The 22,877-nt window shown below is 47.9% G+C and overlaps 1 protein-coding gene across 1 annotated transcript in view; it reads left to right on the top strand.

Moving 5' to 3' along the window:
• LOC135260755 (matrix metalloproteinase-16-like) overlaps positions 1-22,877 on the top strand; it is a 48,385-nt gene that overhangs the window by 9,817 nt on the left and 15,691 nt on the right. The window contains exons 2-6 of the mRNA XM_064346281.1: positions 2,483-2,631; positions 4,892-5,014; positions 9,981-10,285; positions 17,786-17,947; positions 21,423-21,637. Of these exons, the coding sequence (XP_064202351.1) occupies positions 2,483-2,631; positions 4,892-5,014; positions 9,981-10,285; positions 17,786-17,947; positions 21,423-21,637 (954 nt within the window). The remainder of the gene's footprint in view (positions 1-2,482; positions 2,632-4,891; positions 5,015-9,980; positions 10,286-17,785; positions 17,948-21,422; positions 21,638-22,877) is intronic.

Raw genomic sequence — 22,877 nt, forward strand, 5'->3', positions numbered from 1 at the left:
GACAAATCCAGGCTTAGGATCAGCTGTGAGTGTGTGATTTAGCTTTGGTGGCTCTTCAGTGCCGGAGGGGAGGAACAATTTCAGCCAAGTGCACAGAAGCAAGCCAAGGAGGCGTGGCCAGCGTAGCCAACGAATCAGTTGAAAACGTTGAATTTCTGCCGGAAACGCAACCTACAACAAACATATTAACCGCATTCCAATTATTGCAGCTTTCAGATATTGCGATGTACGGCTATTAAATATCTTTATTGTCATTGTGTTTTCCAAAAAGGCCACATATTTACAATATATTGCGGTATCCCAGTGAAGATTTTTGTGGTGAAACGTCAGTGAATCGCTGTGTAGGCGTTCAGGTGAAAACCCCGCTACATTTGGACTAAAAGTGAGAATTTGCTAGCCTAATAAGACGTAGCCGGGCTATATTCAGGTAAAACCTGGGCTATATTGGAGTAAAACAAGTCCGTTTTTATGTCAGAACGTCTCTCTACTTAGATTTACACCCCTCTAGACGTCTATATTCTGGCTTTTGCGTGCGGGGACGGTTCCGGTTCTGGGGAGGGGCCGGCCCTCTGTCTTTGATCCCAGAGAGCCGCAGGACAGAGGCAGCTTTGGTGTGTGGACTCGCTCGTGCTGGGCGCCGGGTGATGTGTGCGTTAATGTGGCGTGGGTGCGACGGCTCTCTCCGCACCGAGGGGACCCTGAGGGGATAAATGAAAGGTTCCACTCCGCTGGAGTGGGGAGGGTCTTAAATGGCGCCACTTCGAAAGAGGACAGCGCTCGGAATGGCGTGTCTGGTGGACGAGCGGCGGCGTTACCATACGTGTGTGTGTGTGTGTATGTGTGTGTATGTCCCTTTGTGCATGCAGTTCAGTATGCCTATGTGCTTATATGTGTGCGTGGTGTCACTCCTGTGCCGAAGTCTCTGAGATTGTGTTGTCTTAACTCTGCACTCTGCAAACCTCTTTCCCACCAGTTCAGTGTAATCGCAGCTGTCCTTCTGATGTGAGCAGTGACAGAGGCGCTGTTTTTACTGCACTTTCCTTTTTTTTTTTTTGAACCAGAGAAAAGAGCGGTTGCGCTCTCCTTCTGACGTAATTCCCGAAAATTCCAAAGGGACCCAGCGGTGCCACAAGTCACGCAGCTGGATCAAAAGAGAAACAGAGCGAGCGCACAAAATATTCAGCCGCTGAGTTCTGGCTTAGTTGTGGAAATGCTGTCACAACATTTGCAGTGTCATGAAAACACCGTGAGATATAAACAGCCATATAAAAAAAAGTGGGCTGTTTCGTGCCAAGCGCCAGTACCTGCTTCTAAGGCCACTCTGTAGTATCAGAACATCCTCTAATACTGAAAATGCTGAATCAAACGTTTGTATGACACCGCGAAGGCAATGTATAAAGCGTTAGTGCAGTTTATTAGGCGATTTGATCATTTTTTGGCATTTGCAATGCTTTTGTGCTGAATCCGTGGGATATTAATTTCAAAGGCGTGTCAGACTTGGATTTATACTCACGCAGAGTGTTTTGAAAGCACTGTAATAGTTGCTAAATCAGCTCCAGTCCACTGGGATATATTGCGATAGCTGTTTTTCTTTCTTCCTGACACTCTGGCAATGTTTGGCTTCGGGTTCTGAGTTTTTCAAAGAGGAGCAGCGCAGCTGTGCGACTGTGTGAGGGTGAAACTGAGGGTAGGCGTTTGCGTCGCGTTCCGTGGTGTCACATCTGTGAGTCAGCCCTTTGCCGACTCAACACGACCGCACGTCAAAACCCCTCACCCGGGAGGGATGGTGTGTTGGCATCCATCTCTCTTCAAACCCTCCCCCCCCCCGCTTTCTCCTGCCCTGCTGGATAGACATGAAAGGGAGAAGCACAGAGGCACCATAGAGTCACCGTTAAAGTAGAGCGTCCATGCAAGGGACGTATCCGTGGTGTTCCGCAGCAAGCCGACGGTCAGTTCACAGTGCGAGCAGCTGATCTAGGATCAGTTCTGCCTTACAGCTCATAAAGGAAGCGGTTAGGATGCGGGCAAGAGAAGCCTTAACCTGGATCAGCAGTCCTATTCTGAGACGCGTTATGAGGGCACAGGTTCACAGTGCACATAAAGGTGTGGGGTTGTGCAGTCCTATGCAGTATGTGTGCAAACTTACGGTAGTGTGCGTGACTGCATTGTGTGTGCGTGTGGTTATATGTGTATTACATTGCAGAATTTAGCATTACTGTACATTTTGCCTGTTAGCTGATGCTTTTATCCTAGATGCGTGTGTGTGTGTGTGCATGTGAGTGCGTGCATGTGTGTGTGCGTGTGTGCTTGCATGTGAGCGTGTGTACATGCATGCATGCCTCCATGCGTGTGTGTGTATGAGTGTGTGCATGTGTGTATGCATGTGTGTGTGTGCGTGTGTGTGTGTGTGTGTACAGGCAGGTACCTGGCCTCTCTGTATGTAACGCCCCCTCTCCTCCCCCCCCCCTCCTCCCCCCCGCAGACCTGGCTGCAGAGATACGGCTATCTGCCCCGCACCGACCCCCGCATGGCTGTGCTGCGCTCGGCCCAGACCATGCACAACGCTATCGCTGCCATGCAGCGCCTGTACGGCCTCAACGTCACCGGCACCCTGAACCGGAGGACCGTAGAGTGAGTACCCCCGGCTCCCGGCCCGCCCCCCGCCGCCCGCCTGCCACAGGGCTGCTGCGTCTCCATGGCGATGCCCCCCCCCGCCCCCCCCCGGAATGCGGGGGCGGGCTCAGTCATAGCCTCCCTTACTAAAATGGGGGGGGGAAAAAAGAAACGATCAATATTTTCAGATTAAATGCAAAGTCGGGATCAGATAAGAGGTCACAACAACTTCACAGCATGTGGAGAAATATACAAATGATCACTTTCAGATATGCCAGTGTATTTTACAAATATGCACTACTGTGAAACATATTTCTTATTACATATATATATATATATATTTCATTCCACATATTTACAATATATTGCAGATGTATGTCTATCAGGGCTTTTAGATTTTAAAAGTGTTATGGTGACAGAAATGAAAGTGGTAAAATTTCTACTGAAAGTTGATGCTTCTGTCAAATGGATTTGCACTTCACGGGACACTTTTTTTCATTTTTTGAGACATGTAAGAACAGTTGCTGGTGGTCATTTGCCCACCAATATTCTTTGTGTGTTAATTAATTAAACAATTTAGCCGAGTTGACAAATGTCCAAGAGTTATTCCACTTGAGTTATTTATGGATATGAATCAAGCAATCAAAGTAAATAAGTATAATTTCATTTTTCCCCCCTTGTACCTGATGTTTAATTTCCTCAAATAATCAAACATTGTCTCCCTGCAAGATTTTAATCATTGCTTTTTTCTTTTTTTTTTGCTTCTTAATATTGATGTAGTGATGTCACACTGAGGTGAGACTTTGTCCTTTACTTTGTGTGTCTACTGCTGTGAAAACAGCTTGTTTCTGAAGACCAGGGGGATTTTACCTTCCTGCTTGACCTTTCACCAACTGTATACAGTCCAGCAGAGATATTACACTTGCCTGGATACAACAGAACAGACCACTATGCATATTAGTATTAGTATTAGTATTATTATACTATACTATTATACTAGTAGTAGTACTGCAGTAGTGAGTAGTAATAGTTATATATAGCAATAATATTATTTGTAGTTGATGGATGGTTCTTATGATGTTGTAACTGCACATTTTCTGTTGACAATTATACATGCACACAGCACGTGTCCTTTGCATCTGTGATTCTTAAGAACTGAAAACATGTTGCCCTTTGAGCATTATACTACTGGCGTGTGTGTACTTTGTAATTTAAGACTTTTAACAGGTTACAGGTACATCTGCATGCAGAGGGTGTGAATTGTGGTGCATAAAGTGTGTTTTTTTTTTTAATGAATTGCACTCATGGAGAACAAGGAGTAAACTTTTCACCATCCCGTTTAAAAGATAAAAGAGAGAGAGAGACTGAGAGAGAGACATTAAGCAGTGAGCGCTGGATAAATCCTACCTCTGCACCGTTTGTGCAAGTTCCCATGGGAGGATTTTTAAGTGCCCGCAGAGGATCCAGCGCAGCGTACAGTGTGATCATGGGCTGTAGGGTCACCTCAACACCCCCCCTTTTTGAAAAATAATCCCCCTGCTCTGCACCATGCTCTGTGATGAGGAGGGTTGCCAGGAAAATCTTGCTGCGGTGGGCTGTGTTACGGCGCTGTGATTGCGTCACAGATTCTATAGACAAACCAGATGGTCACCCGCTGAGTCCCTTCTGTCCTCCCTACTCCGTCGCGGTGGGAGGTTTCCGGGTGGCAACAGGAGTTTGCGGGGCTATGTCATGGCACAGAACGTCCCCTTCCTTAGTGTTAGTGCCTGGCCACGCCCCCATTCATGAATACTTATGAAGGGCATAGAACTGCAGTGATTCTGCTGCAATGGCAGGGAGGCAGGAAGTTTAAAAGGTTAGGAATGTGGAGATGAGTCTGGTGAGTTTACAGCAGGGGGAACCACCACCCTGGCCCCGGGAGATACTGGGGGATCTGCGGCCTTTTTGTTTTTACCTTCTAATTAGCAACCAGTTCAGGTCCACGGCACCAGTTGAGGTGAATTAAGTGTGAAATCAATCCGTTTGAGTAGCAACAAGAACCCCAGCAGACCCTGCGGGTCCCTGCTGGGCTGCAGAACCCTGGTCTGCAGCATTTGTGAATAGGTATGATGGGAACACAAAAGTGGGTCGCACTGAGATGATGTCATCAGGAAGTGTCTGATTGTGTGTGTGTGTGTGATGGATATGACGGGAACACAAAGATGGGTCGCACTGAGATGATGTCATCAAGAAGCGCCTGACGGTGTGTGCGTTCCTGTGTCCCTTTCCCCCCCCGCAGCTGGATGAAGAAGCCTCGGTGTGGGGTCCCGGACCAGCAGGGAGGGGGCTCGAAACTGAACGTGAGGAGGCGACGCTACGCCCTCACGGGGCAGAAGTGGCAACACAAGCACATCACATACAGGTGAGCGTACAGGAAATGGGCTGGGGACTACATAACCATAGGAGTATGAGCTCTGTTCACAACAACAATGCATGCTGCTTATTTACACAGTAAGCCTGACTTATGCTTAGATGTTACATCATGCATATTCAGCAGTGTGTATTGACTTGAGAAATTGATGCCACTATGTGTTTTTTTCCCAAAGCTTCTTCTTGTAGCCCTTATAGCAAATTTGTCCTTATCACTGCTACCTTTGGTTTGCTTTGGAGGCATTTTTAGGCCAGAGAATGCTGCCAAGCCTATCATGACAATTCCTTTGTAAAATGCGCTGTATGAATGCAGTTTGGTTGATTCTGTGACTCATTTATCCAAAGTGAAACAGTGCTTTGTCCCATGTAGGATTCAAACCCATAACTTCACAGTTCAGGGCTTAGTCCTATTGACCATTACCCCAGGGATCTTAAAGTGAAATTATGTAGGCCTTCCGTGTCTGCTAGTTTTCCCACACTGCAGAGTGTTTCAAGTCACTGATTGACAAAAGAGTGTGCGGGCCTACTTTCCAATACTGAGACTGTCTACTGATTGAAAGGACCGCACACAAAATATATGGAAACTATATAGTTTAAATTTAATATACAGACGCAGTCCCCATACGGACAATATATTATGCTTTATTTCATTTCCGTAAGGGAAGTTGGTTCCTGAAATTAGGAGTGAAAAATTCCCCGCTCCGGAGGCAGAGATCGCAGGGCGGGTATGAAAGGATTGAGAGGATGAGTGCAAAGACTGTTTTTTTTTTTTTTTTTTTGGCTGCCTCATTTACCTCTCTCTCCGGGCGTCTGGGAGGGTTGTTTTTTTTCCTTTGCTTGTGGAATTATCATTAACTTTTTTGAGAAGGGGAAGTACAGGTGTGTGTGTGTGTGTGTGTGTGTGTTCCTGCCACGATTAAGAAGTCAATCCTTCCGCCCCCTTAGCCTGAGATTGAGTTATATGGAGGATGATGTAATTAGGGTCGCGGTGGGTCTGTGGTCGGTCTTCTCAGTCAGATAGAGATCTTGTGCCGGTTCTCATGACGAGGGTGTGTGTGTACCACCAGGCCCGGTGCCGTCGAGTCTGGCCCTCTGGGTTAACAGACAGCCCCGCCTGTCTAATTAAGAGCTGCATTCCCCTCTTCTACACAGGAAAAGTCTTTGATGCCCGTCCAGTAGACACAGACTCCAGCTCTGTCGTTTTCCCCTTTTTACTTTTTTTCTGTGTCCTTAAAATTTTTTCTCACCTCTTCTTCCGCATCGCGGTGCATCGCTACTATTTGGTTCAGTCTTTTCTCGCTCAATAAAGAGCGAGAAGAGGTCAGAACTTAACAATTAACTAGCACAAAGAAAGCATTAATTAGGAGGAAGATACGATCAATGAGAGACGATTTTTAGACATTACCTAAGCAATGTTGAGAAAAAAAGGAAAAGTGGAGCGTTGGAATCTCTTCTCTGTTCTTCTTAAATAACAGTTTCACTGCAGATAAGAGAGTGCGAATGGAAGAGATTCTATTCCCCACCCCAGTCCCTGGGAGAGACTTGGGGACTTTTCCATTTTAGATTTTAATAGGTGGAGTAGTTTCTTTATTTTTATTTTCTATTTTTTTGTCTGTGCGAGTGTGCATGTGAGTGTGTGTGTGTGTGGGTGTATGTGTGTGTGTGTGCATATGTGCATATGTGTGTATGTGTGTGCAAGTGTGCGTATGTGTGTGTGTGTGTGTGTGAGTGTGTGAGTAGGTGTGTGTGTGTGTGTGGGTGTGTGCGTGTGTGTGTGTGAGTAGGTGTGTGTGTGTGTGGGTGTGTATGTGTGTGTGTGTGTGCGTGCGTGCGTGTGTGTGCGCGTATGTGAGTGTGTGTGTGTATGTATGTGTGGGTGGTATGGTTATTGTACAGGATTCATTTTCCTTAGATCTCCATAGTTGTGAGTTCACTGGGTTGATGCAGCAGTCACCAGGTTCAAGGGACAGATCACTTCCTGAAGTTCTAAAGAAATATGAATTTCAGTTATAGTGTACATTTTACATTGCCTCTGTTTATTTGTGCAAAGAAGAATCTTTTGGATACAAACGTTTCTGATGTGCTGCCAGCTTTGCATTGGTGTGTGTCTGGGAATTTGTGGGTTCAGGGTCTAAAGCAGAGAAACAAAATACACTTCAAGTAACTCCAAAGCAATGTGATGAAATTGTAAAGCCTCATTTATCCTCGCCAGTTACCCAGTCTAAGCAAAACAAAATAATAAATATTAAAGAAGTGCATGAGTTATTTACTCTTTTTCTTTCCTGGTGCTAATGCGCGTTTGATGAGCACAATTGATGGATGCAGTCTTTTAGCGAGCGATTAACTCCTTGGATTGATGGGAAGAAAGAGCAGATCTTCTTCAAATCAAACTCGTTCTTTCAAGTGCAGGCTTGTCAAAGTTATTTTCTCCGTAGTCCTCGTCAGTAAACCCCGCTCTTCTGTATGACAGTAGCCCTCACCACTGAAGATCTTTTTGAGTCTAGCCAGGCCTTCCATATGTGTCGGACATCCCCTTGCCTTGAGCTGTCAGAAAAAATGTCCATGATTAATTGCCAGGCTGAAGAGCGTGAACAGGCTCGGCAAACGGAAGTATAAAACAGGACCCTTTTGGTTCATTACCCTGAAAAAGCCGCAGCGGTAGATTTTGGAATGTTTGTGAACTGAAGTCCTCAGAAGCAAGTCTGTTCTACCACAGTAATAACTTGTCAGGAAATTCTGCATTCTCTGTGAATTACCTACAGTACATTGCGGTTGTGATGTGAATGTGTGTGTGTGTGTGTGTGTGTCTGTGAGTGTGTGTGCCTGTGATTGCATGCCTGACTGTAGTTGTAGACTGAATGACTTATACAAGCATCAACTCAACAATAAGAATGTTACCTGAACAGTTCTGGGTAACTGATTGGCTGACACCTCTGCAGTATTGAATTGAATTGTTAAATATATTAAACGTGCTTTGCAGCAAAAGCTTTTCATTTTCAGCATCAACAGCACTTTGAGAGAGGGGAGATTTGAGGAGGTGTGTGGTGGTGGTGGTAGTGGTGAAGGGGTGGGGGTGGGGGGGGGGGAGTGTGTGTGTGGTAGAAGCCGAATCCTTGCCCCCATTTAACTTTGATGGATGGCCGCAGCAGAATAAGATAAAGCTGTCTTTTTAGAGGCATTATTCAAATGCGGCCCCTCTTTTAATTTGACCAGACGCTGGGCCCTTCAGACGCGGCGGTAAAAACAGTGGGCCCAGGGTCTGTGGCTGATGGATTTCTGAGGCACATGGGTAACGGCGGCGGCGGTGGCGGCGGGTTCCATTTCCGCCAGATCTGCCGGCGTGCGATAAAGACCAAATGCTAAAGTTCAGCCGAGCCGCCCGAAACCACAATTTTAAAGTTAACTTTGAAACATTTAATTTCTTTCTTCTTTTTTTTCTGATCAGAGAGCACAACTGTTGATTTTCATGAGCCCAAGGGATTTATAAAATAAAGACAGGACATGAAATGCTGGGCACTGTTTCTGTAATACGTGGTTTTTCATATTTAAACGGAATATCCAGACCCTCTCCTTACCTCTCTGTCTCTGTCTCTCTCTTCTTCTCTGTTGCTTAAAAAATGAGTTTTTTTACCTTATGTTTTAAAAGTCCTTACGGTTGACTGACCCAGACTGAGAGAACGATTCTGTGATCCTCATAAATATTCTTGTCACGGCTCTGCAGAATAGATTAATTTAATTCTCCGTGTATTCTGAATGGCGGCGGATGGAAAGTCTGGAGGGAGACCAGAATCGACACCAGGGCGGTGTTTATATTGAACTTACACGATAATTCACGTTATGCTTTCCTTTGTTTGAAAACAGAAAAAAAAAAAAATCTTAGAAGAGTTCATGTGAGAACATTGCCTTGCGTGTGTTATCGGCAGTATTAAATGTGTCATTGTTTGGCTGGGGTCTGCTTGCCTTGGCATTTTTAATGAGTGTGTTCCCTTATGGGAGGTGCAGACTTAGCATGTGAAGAACCTTTTAGCCCACGCGAAACTAGTAACACAACCTATGATTGGTTCAGAACAAACAGTGTGACCAATCCTTGGTCTTGTTATTGGTTTCTGCATGTGCTAAAGGTTTTTTCACATGCTAAAACTCCCCTTCTGTATTTGAGCACACCAAAGCGTGAGAGACTGATTTGCTGCTGCAGAACATTCCTACAACGTTGTGCTAATGCTGTAGAAGCGTTAGCAATAAAACGGGTGGTGTGATTAAACCCCAGTAGGAGAAAGGAAATTAGAATGGCTCTGTTGCCATGGGAAATAATTAGATGTAGATCCTATTTGGTGAGCTCACTGATTGGCCGGTTGGAGAGTGGCCCCTCCAGGGTTTTAGTGCTTTCTGGCCCTTATCACATATTAGCTCTGGAGTCCCTAGACTCGTGGCTGTGTCCCTAGTTGACTCCTTCCCAGCTCAATGCACTGTGGGTAGCCATTTACTGCCATAATAGAGACTCATTGTGGACAAATCCATTCCTCCTGGTTGGGAATGAAAGGTCAGCTGTTTTTTTTTTCACTTTGAACATCTAAAGAAATGTTCCTTTTCCCGGTTTGACCCATTGATTATGGTCACCCTGTCAGACGCTGTAACGCTCAACACTTATCTCCATGGTGAGGTAGACTGCTGTGTTGCTGCCCTTTTATTGGACTGAACTGTACTGATTATTGAAAGGTCTATCAGGATTTGTGCCTGTTATGAACATTTTGTCTTACTTGTGTGTCCTACTGTATGTTCACTTGTGCTCAGCATATCTTCTTGTCTTACATGCGTGTTGCACGTGTGTTCTACAGTCTGTTCTCTCTGCTCGCTTGTTTTACGCAAGATCCTCGCCCTATACGCGTGTTCTCTCTCTCTCTCTCTTTGTTGCCGTGACGCCGTGCTGACCTTTTTTTTGCCCCCCCTCCCTCCCGCAGCATAAAGAACGTCACCCCCAAAGTGGGGCTGGCCGAGACGCACAACGCCATCCGGCGGGCGTTCGACGTGTGGCAGAGCGTCACGCCGCTGCGCTTCGAGGCCGTGCCGTACAGCGCCCTGGAGAACGGCAAGCGGGACGTCGACATCACCATCATATTCGCCTCGGGTTTCCACGGCGACAGCTCGCCCTTCGACGGGGAGGGCGGCTTCCTGGCGCACGCCTACTTCCCGGGCCCGGGCATCGGCGGGGACACGCACTTCGATTCGGACGAGCCCTGGACCCTGGGGAACCCCAACCACGACGGTGAGTGACCCCCCTACCTCGAATACCGGCCTTATTAAAGCACCGCAGCCTGCCCTTGGATAAGAGCGTCCGCTAAATTAACATCGTTTGTTATGTAGCACTTGTGCCGCTTCGTTATTAGCCCGGAGAAAGCATTTCAGGTCAGAGCAATAATCCCGCCCACCTTTTGGGGCGTTACTGAATATTTTCTTGCCGACCACATCACCTCCACGAAGGGAAGGAGGGCCTGAGGTGAGCCTGTCGATTCGGACGTAAACTTCGAGACCCTCGGAAGTGATGTGTCACGACCGTGTTAGTCGCCTTTGAATGAACCGCTCTCTAATGATGTGATGGCCGGCTGTCTGAGCTGCTTCGCCAGTCGCTGCAACGCTAAGGAGAGAGAGAGAGTCTTTGGACTCTGTGAGATCTAACAGACTATCTGAGACTATCACAGAAGAGGCAGGGAGGAGAGGGGGGACCTCTGAAAGGTGCAAAACTAATGTTACGGGCAGATGTAACGGCACCCGCCATTTTGGAATAACAGTTAAACTCTCCCCCGTCAGTCATCTGCCCCCGAAGTCAGTCATTTTCCGGCGACGGGATCAATTAAGAGGGAGGGCAGCGGAAGGGGAGGTAGAGAGACAAAGCCGAACTACACTCCTAACTGACAGAGAAATGAGAGGGAAGACAGACGAAGGGAGAGTCAAAGTAAACAAGGCTGCGAATTATGAGGAGGCGACGAGACAGGGCAAATGGGGAAGTGCAGACGGACGAGGAGAGAGACGGGCCGGTCAGGCAGAGACAGAGAGTAAATAAGTGGGAGGTTAGGGAAGGCAAGAGACAGGGTAAATGAGGAGAGAGAGAAAGAAAGAGAGAGAGGGAGGAGGAGGGGGAGAGAGAGGAGGTAGACCAAGAGTTGAATGAAAGAGGAAGAGAGAGGGTAAATAAGGAGAGAGAGAGAGCAACAGAGCAAAACGGTAAATGAGGAGAGAGGGAGAGAGAGAGAGGGAGGAGGAGGGGGGGAGAGAGGAGGTAGACAAAGAGAGAATGAAAGAGGAAGAGAGAGGATAAATGAGGAGAGAGAGAGAGCAACAGATAGAAACAGTAAATGAAGAGAGAGGGAGAGGGGGAAAGAAAGGGGAGAAATGTGGAGACAGCATGTTATACAACAGATGCCCCAGAGAGAAAGAGAAAGGGAGGGAGAGAGAGACCAACAGCGTGGGAAACAGGGTAAATGAGGAGAGAGAGAGGGAGAGGGAAACAGAGGGAGGGAGAGAGAGAGAGTGTTGACAAACAGAAGAGTTGTTATCGGGGCAGAACGAGGTCACCCGGTGAATCATGCTGTCTGGGGGTCTGGGATGTGGGAGTGTGGGTGGGGGGGGGGGTTCAAAACACTAATGTCTGCAGCTGAAGTGTTCCGGTCTGCTGCTCCAACACCCCCCAGGGGGGGGGAGGGGGGTGGATGAGTCCAGTATGCTTTTATAAAAATGCTAAATTCCTCCGAAAAAAAACTTTCACTGTGAACACTGATCATTGCATGAGGCTTCCTCATGCCCTACACGGGTGTGTGTGTGTGTGTGTGTGTGTGTACAGGGTTTTGACTGGGGAAGACACGGCTGTAGACAGGACACAACGGGAAGGCTAAAGGTGCTGTAAGCTAACCTCCTCAGTGTGGCCTCTCAATGTGGAGCAGTTACACCGGTGAATTTAAAATCCACAGATTTAGCAGGAGGGGTCCCGAAATCAGAACTGACCTGAATATATACAAGCTGGTCTCAGACACCCACCCCCATATTTGGGGCATTTTGACAAGGGGGGTTGGCACCGGGGGAGGGGGAGAGGGGATGAGGTTTTCTACAGTGAAGCGATGGGAGCTCCAGTGGTACCCTTCCTGAATTAGTGAGTGGTACCTGCTTACTCAAATATTACACCGCATACGCTTCCTGAGTATGTATGAGATGGACAAAAGTGCGCAATAAAAATATCGACTTACTCCCACCAGGGCTAAAATTGCGAGAGAAGAAAGCAATGCCGTTGCTTTGTTGGTGCCTCGGAATAAAAATAGGCTGAGCACCGTGTGTGGGACTGTGAACGCGTCTTGATTGATCTCCTGAGTCCAGCATCGGGGCCTTCGCAGGTTGTAAGGAAAGTTGCGGGTAATGTAAATGCGTCATGACTCCAACATTCATGGCCTGACACTCTGGCGGCGGCGGGCTGCGTCCTCGATCGATGCCCAACTGAGTTATATTGCTTGAGTAAAGTTTTTTTTTTTTTGATGATGTACACGAGAACGTCTCCGCCAGGAACGCTGGAATAACAGTCAGATGCAGCTGCCAAAAGAGCCCTACTTTTTTTTACGACTGAATTTTTTTTTTACAGTTTGCTAATTAGCGCAAACAATTCGTTTAAGTGTTCCAGTAGGTCATGAATTTAAAGTCTAAATTAGGGGAGATGAAGTGCTTTGCTTCTCTGCGGTTGCACTGTTGCACAGGTTTGCGAAACGCAGATTTTAATCCGGTTGCTCTCCCTGCTACGCCATTTGTTTGCGTGTAAATATGACTTCGAGGTTTTGATTGGCCGTCTACTGAGATCGACCTGTGAGACCTTTCGTATTTTTTGCTTTGCAGAGTAGGCGCCTCTAGTTCCCCTCTCATATAAAAAAGGGCTGATGGAATTCTGCCGCTCAAACAGATAGAAGAGGGCCCTCAAATCGATGGGTCATATTTAATTCTACTCTGTGTGAGATTTGCTTTCACAGGACTTGCTGTTTGCCCTGTCAACAAGCCCCTGTTTAATATAACCGAGTATTTGAGAGAGTTTGGGGCAGGGGTGGGTATAGGTGTGGGGGATAGGTTGGAGCTGGGGGGGCCGGGGGGGGGCTGGGGGGAGGTGGCCTTCGTTCTTTCTGCAGTTCTACACTATCTCTCGCTCTTCTACCACTCGAGCTCCCGGCCCGGAGGATAACTCGCTCTGGATACTGGACGCCGATGGGATCTGTCTCTACTTTCGTTTAAACTGTGTCTGTGTGATCGCGGTTGGGCTCTTTAGATCTTATTCCTTTTGGTTCGGGTTCAGTATAGTCCCTCAGCCCATTCTGCAGGGATAAAAAAAAAAAATCAATTTCACCGCCTGGAATAGACAGTGTGATGCGCACGGGCTCAGATATAGCAGATCTTCTCCGATTGGATTTTTCTCAGTTGCTATGGTTTGTGTGTCTCGGCGACGGCGACTGTTGTCGGGGGGGATCCGGGTTGCGTTTGTAGGATAGTCCCCGGCGGCTCTGGGAACGGCGTGCGGGGTTGTGCGGTACACCTGAGGTTCAGGCAGAGCCAGGCCTGAATCCACTTCCTGTGAGCTGGAGCTGGTGGGCGTGGCTTACTGGATGCGGAACGCTAAGGTCACTATGGGGGCGTGTCCACCAGGAGGTCTATCGTCGTGCTAAAGTTAGCAGGTTAGCAGCCCAGCACATTATAGCAACATGCCACCAGAAGTGTTTGGCTATGGGCTGGCGGTTTTGGTTATGTGTATTTGGTTATGGGGTATTTTCTATATTTATCAGTGTGAATGGTGCTAATGGCTAATGAGGAGTCAGGTGCGAACATGTTTGAGCTTGCAGCTTCACAACTGCACAGCCTAAAAACAACAAATCTGTAAAATTGCTTTGAATATTGAAAAATATATTTTTTTAAGGAAGACAGATATATCTAAAATAGTGCAGAGATTATGAGGAAAATGCTGAAATAAACAGAAATAGCGCTTCTGTTCGGGAAGACGGCAAGGTCTTCGGTCACAGGACAGAGGTCGCAGGCGACCCGAGTTTTGGCTCCTGTCTCACGTCTTGCTGACTCAATATCAGGGCCTCCAGGCATCAAATCAGAGCCGCGTCTATTGTACACCCGGCCGTTTCTCCTGCACGTTCAGCTCTGCTGCTAGAAATGGGACATATCGCTGTTGTGTGGCAGAAGGAAGAGGGATTTATTCCCCTGCAGTCACACAGGGAACCAGAAGGACACTGGCGGTGACTCCGCCCAGAGGAGACACCATAGAGCGCTGAGCGCTCGCCAGCTGAACGCAGTCCTCCAAACGCGCTATTTTCTGACACCTTTTCTCTCTCTCCCGTGCGTCCTGCCCTCGGTCCGGCTCTCCGTCTTGATTCCCCCCAAACCCTCTCTCCCGCTCCGCGGGCTTTCCTGGCCCGGGTTCTCGTTCGGCTATTTATAGCGCGTTCCCTGGAGTTTGACTGGCAGAGTCGCCACGGTTACCGACCGAAGTGTCAGGCCCCGTCTCGTCGCATCTGGTGACTCGTGCGGGCGCGGCAGCGGGAGATAAGCGCGCGCGGACCTCGTCGCCTGTGGCCCGTTAACCGATTGGCCGCTTTTGAGTTGCTCGGGTTCCGTGCGCGCATCGTCTCATTTTGGAGCGCTGTCATCGCCGCCCTTCACAGCCGCGGAAGAGCGGAGGGTGATGGAGTGGGTCGGGGCGGCGCCGGACGTGACCCCCGTGTTCGAGCCCGGCGTGCGAATTGATGGATGCTAACGGCGCGCGCGGCCTGGTGATCAATCTCCCCGGGTCGGGAGCAGAAGACGTTCTGCCGCTCGAGGGCTGTGATATCCCTGCCGCGTTGCATGCGGGCGTCGGTCCGTCTGAAGGAACGCCTGGAAGTGGAGCTGCGCAGTGCTGCGCAGTGCTGCAGTCCATCTGTTAAACGGCTTCCTTTCGGTCAGCTTCCTGCATGCGTCATTTCATCCGTTTGTTCTCGGTGTTTCCTACGTACTCTTGTCACAGATGGCCACGTTTTTAGTTTTTAAAAATGTATCTATTTATTTTTACCGTCTGTGCCACCTGTTCCCACTCATTATAACAGAAGACTAACGAGCTCTCAGCTGTCTCACCTGATGTGTTGGGTTGGATAATCCATCCATCCATCCATCCATCCATCCATTATCTAACCCACTTATTCCTGGTCAGGGCAACGAGGGGTGCTGGAGCCTATCCCAGCATGCATTGCCCAAGAGGCAGGAATACACCCTGGACAGGTTGCCTGTCCATCACAGGGCGCACACACCATTCACTCACACACTCATACCTAGGGGCAATTTAGACTCTCCAACTAACCTAACCTGCATGTCTTTGGACTGTGGGAGGAAAATCCATGGGGACACGGGGAGAAAACTCCACTCAGGAAGAGTTTTCTCAAAATAAGAAAATAATTAGACAGACAGATACGGTCATGGTGGTGAAGGGGTACGTAGCGGAGATGGCGGACATACAGAAAGTGCTTTTAAAATGACGACTGATTAATGGCCTGACCCATAAAACATGCTGAGACCCGGAGTTGGTTTTTAAGCACATAATGTACAGCTGACATCTGTGGTTGTGACAAGACAGGGCGATCATCTGACCTTCTGACCTTTTTTTTACTGCCTGCGCTTGGTACCAATGTTTCAGGCAGGCATATTGGTCCCTTCAAGCATACTGGCTAACGCTCAGAAGGACTATGCCAGCGAGGCCCTTGAGAATTGCTGTGATAACTCTCTAAGCCCTGTTTTTAGGGGGCCCACGTTTTTACCGGATGGCTTCAGGGTGCTAAGGCTTCCTTTCAGTCAGAATGTTAATCCACTTTTAGCACATTATTGACAAGAGTCAGAAATATTACAGCATAGTGCTTCCGATTATTGTTTTCCGCAATGCATTTGTGCTAATGTTTGTGAATCCCTATCAAACAAATGTTAAATGCATAAAATAATTAATGGTGCAAAAAGAAATCAGTACAGATTTGCCAGTCATAAATCATAACACACACACACCCAAACACACGCAGACACACACACACACACGCACGCACACACACACACACAGTAGTTTTCTCTCATGTAAACATCCAACATCCAGGGCGCATGGTAAACTAGGCAGTGGTCTGTGGTGTTTTCCGGGCCCACTGCCCCATCATGTGTGGCTGCTGCCCTGAAGGGAGCAGTGTCCTTACAGGACCCTCCAATCTACCCTCCCCACGTGGCCTCCATCTGAGGAGATGCCAAAATCTCCAGTTCCCCTGTGGGTCTAACTGCTGCCTCTTCCTCTTCCCAGCTCATGGGCTACAGATTTTGGAGCAGCCTGCTCAGCACCCCCCTCTACCCCCCCCTCCCCAACCCATTCCTCTGTCTGGCTCTGCAAGGGAAACAGACTACAACAGAGTACCTAAAAAGAGAACGTTTTACACCGAAATATGCCTCCTGTGCCTTGTTTCCCCTCAGATCTTTATCACCAAACATTTTTTTTTCCCTCGCTCTCTCTCGCTCTTTCTCCATCTTTTTTTTTCATTTCCTCAAGAGCCTTATCCTTATTTCAGGGCACTGTACTCGTGCTCTCGCCCCCGGTGGCACGCTCAGTTTGCGTTTCCATAGATACGCTCTCCGATATCTCTCTGTGGGAATGACATCACAGCGTAAGCTTATACTGTAAAGCCCTGCGAGGAGTTGTGCTGAACCACAAGACGTACCCGCGTACTATTAACCGTGGCTGTTCTTGGTATTTCACACAGAGGGGAACACCACAGCAGTCAAAGGGAAGCATAACAAAAGGGCCTCTTGGAAAGCGTTTGCTGCTGTATTTGAGTGCTGGACGACCACCAGCCATATTCTGGCCATAAATGCTGTTCCTATGAAGAATGATGTGATCAGACAATTGCATTGGTGTATTTAAGTCAGTTCATTTCTGAAGCATTTTCACTGGTTAAAGGTTTTTTTTTTTAACTTTTTGTTTTTATATCTGATTGAGGTGAGGAGAAAGCACTCTAGTGGGTTATCCTACTCTGATTGGTGCTACAGGTCATTCCACTCAGATTGGTTCAAAAGGTCATTCCACTCTGACTGGTCCAGTGGGTTACCCTACTCTGATTGGTCCAGCACGTTATTCCACTCTTATTGGTCCAGAAGATTATTCTACTCTTATTGCTCCAGCAGATTATTCCATGCTCTTTACAAACTCTCAACAGAAAGAAAGAAAGTGAAACAGGCCTAAATATTATTTTATAAGATGAAAAACGAAGAGCGTTTGGTGCTGAGAGAGGGTTAGGGGTAGCAAGCACCAGTAATGTATGAGCACTCAGCCGCAGCGTCCTTCTGAGACCCAATCAGGAATCACGGGACATACGGAGAGCTGCACTGCCATATGCAGGCTGTGTTTCTCTCATTTCCAGTCCTGGGTCAGTGGGTCAGCTGCTATAAAACCCTGGCCTTAATTGCAAGAGCGCTGACAAGTGCTTAAAGCCCTTCTCAGAGTCCCTAGATCTATTACACAAGCACAAACACACACACACACACACACACACACACACGCACACACGTGTACACACACATGTTAATGTATGGTGTTGTGTGTTCTGGTACTTCGGCTGGGGTAACTCCCACAGGTACAGGACTATAGTCTCATCATGACCATCTCCCCCCACCCCGGTAGTAGTTGCCATGGCCACTGTATCCGTCTCCCCCATCCCAACTGGTTTCTTTGTCGTCTCCGCAGGAAATGACCTCTTCCTGGTGGCGGTGCACGAGCTGGGCCACGCCCTGGGCTTGGAGCATTCCAACGACCCGACCGCCATCATGGCGCCCTTCTACCAGTACATGGACACCGAGAACTTCAAACTGCCTTACGACGACCTTCAGGGGATCCAGAAAATCTACGGTATGTCACTGTGGTGATGGTGCCTGGGGGTGGGGGGGTGGGGGGGTGCCGGGGGACAATGACAGCGGGAGAGGTCTATGAAGCTGGATCCATGAGGGAGTGAACAGTCCAGGGGTGCACAATGAGGAGTGATCCATTTTGGGATTTCATTCCAGCTTCCACTCTGATTTATTTAATCATCCCAAGCATTTGTTTGATTTGAAATCTTCTGATAAAGTAGTGGAGTGCACAGTGCAATTCTTGACGGAACAATGCCAACACACACACACACACGCACACACAGACAAAGTCACACACACACGCACGCACACACACACACACACACACACACACACACACACCAGCCCTCAGTACCAGACCCCTGGGCTAGCGGCTCAGCTGTAGCTGACAGGTGTTGGTGGAGGTTTGCCTACAGTAATGGCTCTGAGTGGGATTCGGGTCTCCAGTTCCCCGAAGTATGTTCCCATTTCCAAACGCCATTACAGGCAGATTCACACCCCCGTTCGCAGACGAATCCGCGCGCCGCCGTGCTCTCCTGCTGCTGGGGCCATTAAGGTTATTAATGCTCTTGAGTGCTGTTTCCTGGGTGTCTGTCCTCCAATGGGAACAGGGCTGTGCCTCGGTGTGAATATGAAAGGCAGTGTTTGGCTGGACTCGCGGTATTGGAGATCGACTCCGTGCGTGCGCTGTGTACCTGCGTGGACGTTTACTCCCAGCTTCTTGTTCAGACACCTATTTTTCCCCCAGAAATCTGAAAATGATTTCCAGTCAGACTGACTCATTAGATGATAAAATAATGATTTTTTTTTTTTTTTTTTGAGAACAAGCTCTTTTGATGCAGTGATGCAGTTCTAAGCAGAATCATTCATAGATGTTTCAATCAGCAGGAAATACATAAAAAGGGTTTCTGATGAAAAAGAGGTTCCCAAGGGACCCCTGGTTTCCTCCATGGCCCCTGGGTCACACACACGCACACACACACGCACACTTACACAGATACACACACTCACACACACAGACATACACACACACACACACAGACACACACTTGTATACCTCTCTATGCCTGCCTCTACACCTCCCCCAACCTCTCCAGAGAGGGAGAGAGAGAGAGAGAGAGAGAAAGAGGATGAAGAGGTAAACAAGGGAGGGAATGTGTGCGTGTGTGAGAGAGAGAGAGAAAAGAACAAAAGTCAAGGAAAGAAAGTGTTGGAGAGGAGAGAGTGACATGAGAAATTCTGAGAGAGGGAGAAAGGCTGAGTTTCAGGGGAACAGAGACTGTGCGGAAGATGTAGACAGAGAGATGAATGGGAAAAAGAGAGAGAAAGAAAGAGTGGAGGAATGAGAGGAACAGGGGGCTGAGCTGGAGGGAGGGAGGGGCGGGGGTGGGGTCAGCCGCAGGAGAAGGGAGGCCAGCGTTTCGTCTCCGTTCTGGAGGCCAGCGTTTCGTCAGCTCGCGTGCTCTCCCACCCTCACGTCCCCAGGATAAGGCGCCCGAGTCGGGTCCGATCGGCCCTCTTTTGTCTCCGCGAGCGCCCCGAGATCAAGCCCCGCCGCCCCAGCGAAACCCCAAAAAACGCTCAGCAGTCAACAGAGCCGCGGCCGGGAGCGTGCCGTACCCCCGCGCGATTCGCTGAGAGAACGCGCTCGTAACGTTCAGCGGCGGTGACACGGGGGAGATTACTGCGTGTTTATTTTTCTCTCTCTCTCTCTCTCTCTCTCTCTCTCTCCCTCTCTCTCTCTCTCTCTCTCTCTCTCTCTCTCTCTCTCTCTCTCTCTCTCTCTCTCTCTCTCTCTCTCTCTCTCTCTCTCTTTCTCTCCCCCTCTCTCTCTCCCTCTCTCTCTGTCTGTCTCTCTCTCCCTCTCTCTCTCTCTCTCTCTCTCTCTCTCTCTCTCTCTCTCTCTCTCTCCCTCTCTCTCTCTCTCTCTCTCTCTCTCTCTCTCTCTCTCTCCCTCTCTTCCCCCTCCTGCGTTCAGAAGGTAAACCGAGAGCAGCCGAAAGGAAGAACGATCGCGCCGTCGCGTAACCCTCCGGTGGTGCATCGGGGGGCTACCCGAGGGGATCGTGTTATTTTCGTTTCGTTCATTCAATAAAAGAACAATTCATTCATCGTAAACCGAGCGCCGCAGGGACAACTCTGGTAAACGCATGAATGCAGCTCTGTGATTGGCGGCGGCAGTCACATCTCCGGCGGTCTCTGATTGGTGGGAATATATAGTACGCGCACGCACAAACACAAACAGTAATTACAGTATCTTAGCAACCACAGCTGTGCATATATGAATGTTATTATTATTTTTTAAGAAGAGGAATTAGTCTTAGTAACAGTTTCCATTTTCCATTTTTACCAGGGCATAATGTGATTTGGATTATTATCCTTTGTGTGTTTTCGTTGACAGTGGGGTGGGATTACTGGTAGACCAGTTTCTTTCTCAGATAATGTCTGACATACAGCTGTAGGTGAATATGTAAATGATTGTGCAAATTTTGCAGTGGCAATTAACTGCTTTCTGTACACCATTAATAAATAATTTTCGAAGTGAAAATCTTTTTTCGCCATGATTATGTTTCTTCCCAGATAGCTCTTGAGCATGTGAATTATTAAAAAAATAAAAAAATAAAAAATTAATACGAGAACTGATTTTCACAGCAGCTGTCTTTGGGGCAAAGAGAGCCTTTGAAAAACCTGACAGTGAATTTTAAAGCTTTATTTATTTATTTATTTATTTTCCCACAGACCATGCTTATCTTGCTGCGAACAGACAGTTGGGTTTGTAATAGACTCCTGCCGTTACACGCTCCTGCATCGATCCTGATAAACCCGCTCTCCCTTCAGAGGCTGCGCAACGCGGGATTTCATTATATTTATCAGTTTATTGATTTTATTATTTTTTTGGAGGATTATTAAATATTTTTGTCTTGCTTTTTTTTGTTGGTATTAATAGATGCAGTTCCTTACCTTCTCTTTGTGCTATCAAAGAGACTAAATGTGGGCCCCTGTGGAGACTTGGTTGATTGTGTGGAAGTGGACTAGTCCTGCCATTGAACGTGTATATTGCACCTTAAGTTTGCCGTTACATACATTGGTCGCAACACGGCACCCTTCAGCGGTCGTCTTGGAAACTCATTTGGGTCCTTGCGGTCTTGAGGGCGTCTTCCTGTGTGCCTGTGACCCTTGCCTTGTAGAACTCATAAATAAGGTCGGAGATGACTGTCTTGCTCAGACAGAGGTCTTTGGGTCTGTCTGGTGTTCATAGCACCGTAAGCTTATGAGCCTTTCCAGGCTCACATACAGGAAGTGTTCATTCAACTATAATGTGACTTTGATTTTCTACTGGGAGTTTTGCTGTGTAACTGTGACCAGGCTCATAACCTTGTGCTCATATTGCCATGAAGTTATGAGGTAGACAGAATTATACATTTATGTATAATTCATCTTCTTTTTTTATTTTATTTTTTTCTGTGTATCTCCAGGTCCCCCAGACAAGGCCCCCCAGCCGACTCGGCCGCTGCCCACGGCCCCGCCCCCCCGCTCGCCCCCGTCGGACCCCCGAAAACACGACCGCCAGACCCGCCCCCCGCGCCTCCCTGCGGGGGACAAGCCCGCGCATCCCAACGCCAAGCCCAACATCTGCGACGGCGGCTTCAACACGCTGGCCATCCTGCGCAGGGAGATGTTCGTCTTCAAGGTATGCAGTGCACAGAATAGTGAACCATTACAGTACAGAAGGTATGCAGTGCACAGAATAGTGAACCATTAGAGTACAGAGGGCGTCTTCAAGGTATGCAGTGCACAGAATAGTGAACCATTACAGTACAGAAGGCGTCTTCAAGGTCTGCAGTGCACAGAATAGTGAACCATTACAGTACAGAAGACATCGTCAAGGTATGCAGTGCACAGAATAGTGAACCATTACAGCACAGAAGGCGTCTTCAAGGTATGCAGTGCACAGAATAGTGAACCATTACAGTACAGAAGGCGTCTTCAAGGTATGCAGTGCACAGAATAGTGAACCATTACAGTACAGAAGGCGTCTTCAAGGTATGCAGTGCACAGAATAGTGAACCATTACAGTACAGAAGGCGTCTTCAAGGTATGCAGTGCACAGAATAGTGAACCATTACAGTACAGAAGGTATGCAGTGCACAGAATAGTGAACCATTACAGTACAGAAGGCGTCTTCAGTACTTATTTATCCAATGTACTGCATAGACTCATGTGACATGCGCAGTGTCTTCTATCCTGGTAGTTAAGAAACACTGCACATGTCCTGGCTGGCTTTCATAATTCAGCTCGGTTCTGGTTTGATCTGTTAAAACACAGAGAGAGAGAAAGAGAGAGTGATAGACGAGACACGAGGATGGAGCAGATCTGAGAGAGAGAGAGAGAGAGAAAGCGAAAAAGAGATAGAGTGCACACTCAGGTCTGTAACCAGTAGCAAATTCCGAGCTTTTATCTGATAATGGCTCTGAGCTGTGAGACAATTTTCTGTCAGAACAAGAAGTTTGGCACACAAATAATCACACACACACACAAACACACACACACACACACACACGCACAGTTACATAAAGAAAATATACAGCCTGCACAGAGAGAGAGAGCGCAGTCAAACACTGATCACAGGTTCATGTAGGGGTAGATTAAGTACCAAAAAGGGTTGCACAAACGAGCAACCGACTTCTCTGTGTGCGTGTGTGTGTGTGTGTGTGTGTGTGTGTGTGTGCACGCGTGCGTTTGCATGTGTGTTCTAGCTTCTGAGCTCCACCATTTAATTGGGGCCACGCAGTAATGAAATTGGAAGGGATTAGAAAAAAGAGAAAAAGTCCTGAGCTTAATTAAAGGCGTTTGTCTCTTTTGCTCATTCCGTCCGTAGCTGATCCAATCATATTTTGGGGGGGATTTAATTGGGAGTGCGAGGCTGTGTT

This window comes from Anguilla rostrata, chromosome 8 (assembly GCF_018555375.3).
Source record: "Anguilla rostrata isolate EN2019 chromosome 8, ASM1855537v3, whole genome shotgun sequence".
Lineage (NCBI taxonomy): Eukaryota > Metazoa > Chordata > Actinopteri > Anguilliformes > Anguillidae > Anguilla > Anguilla rostrata.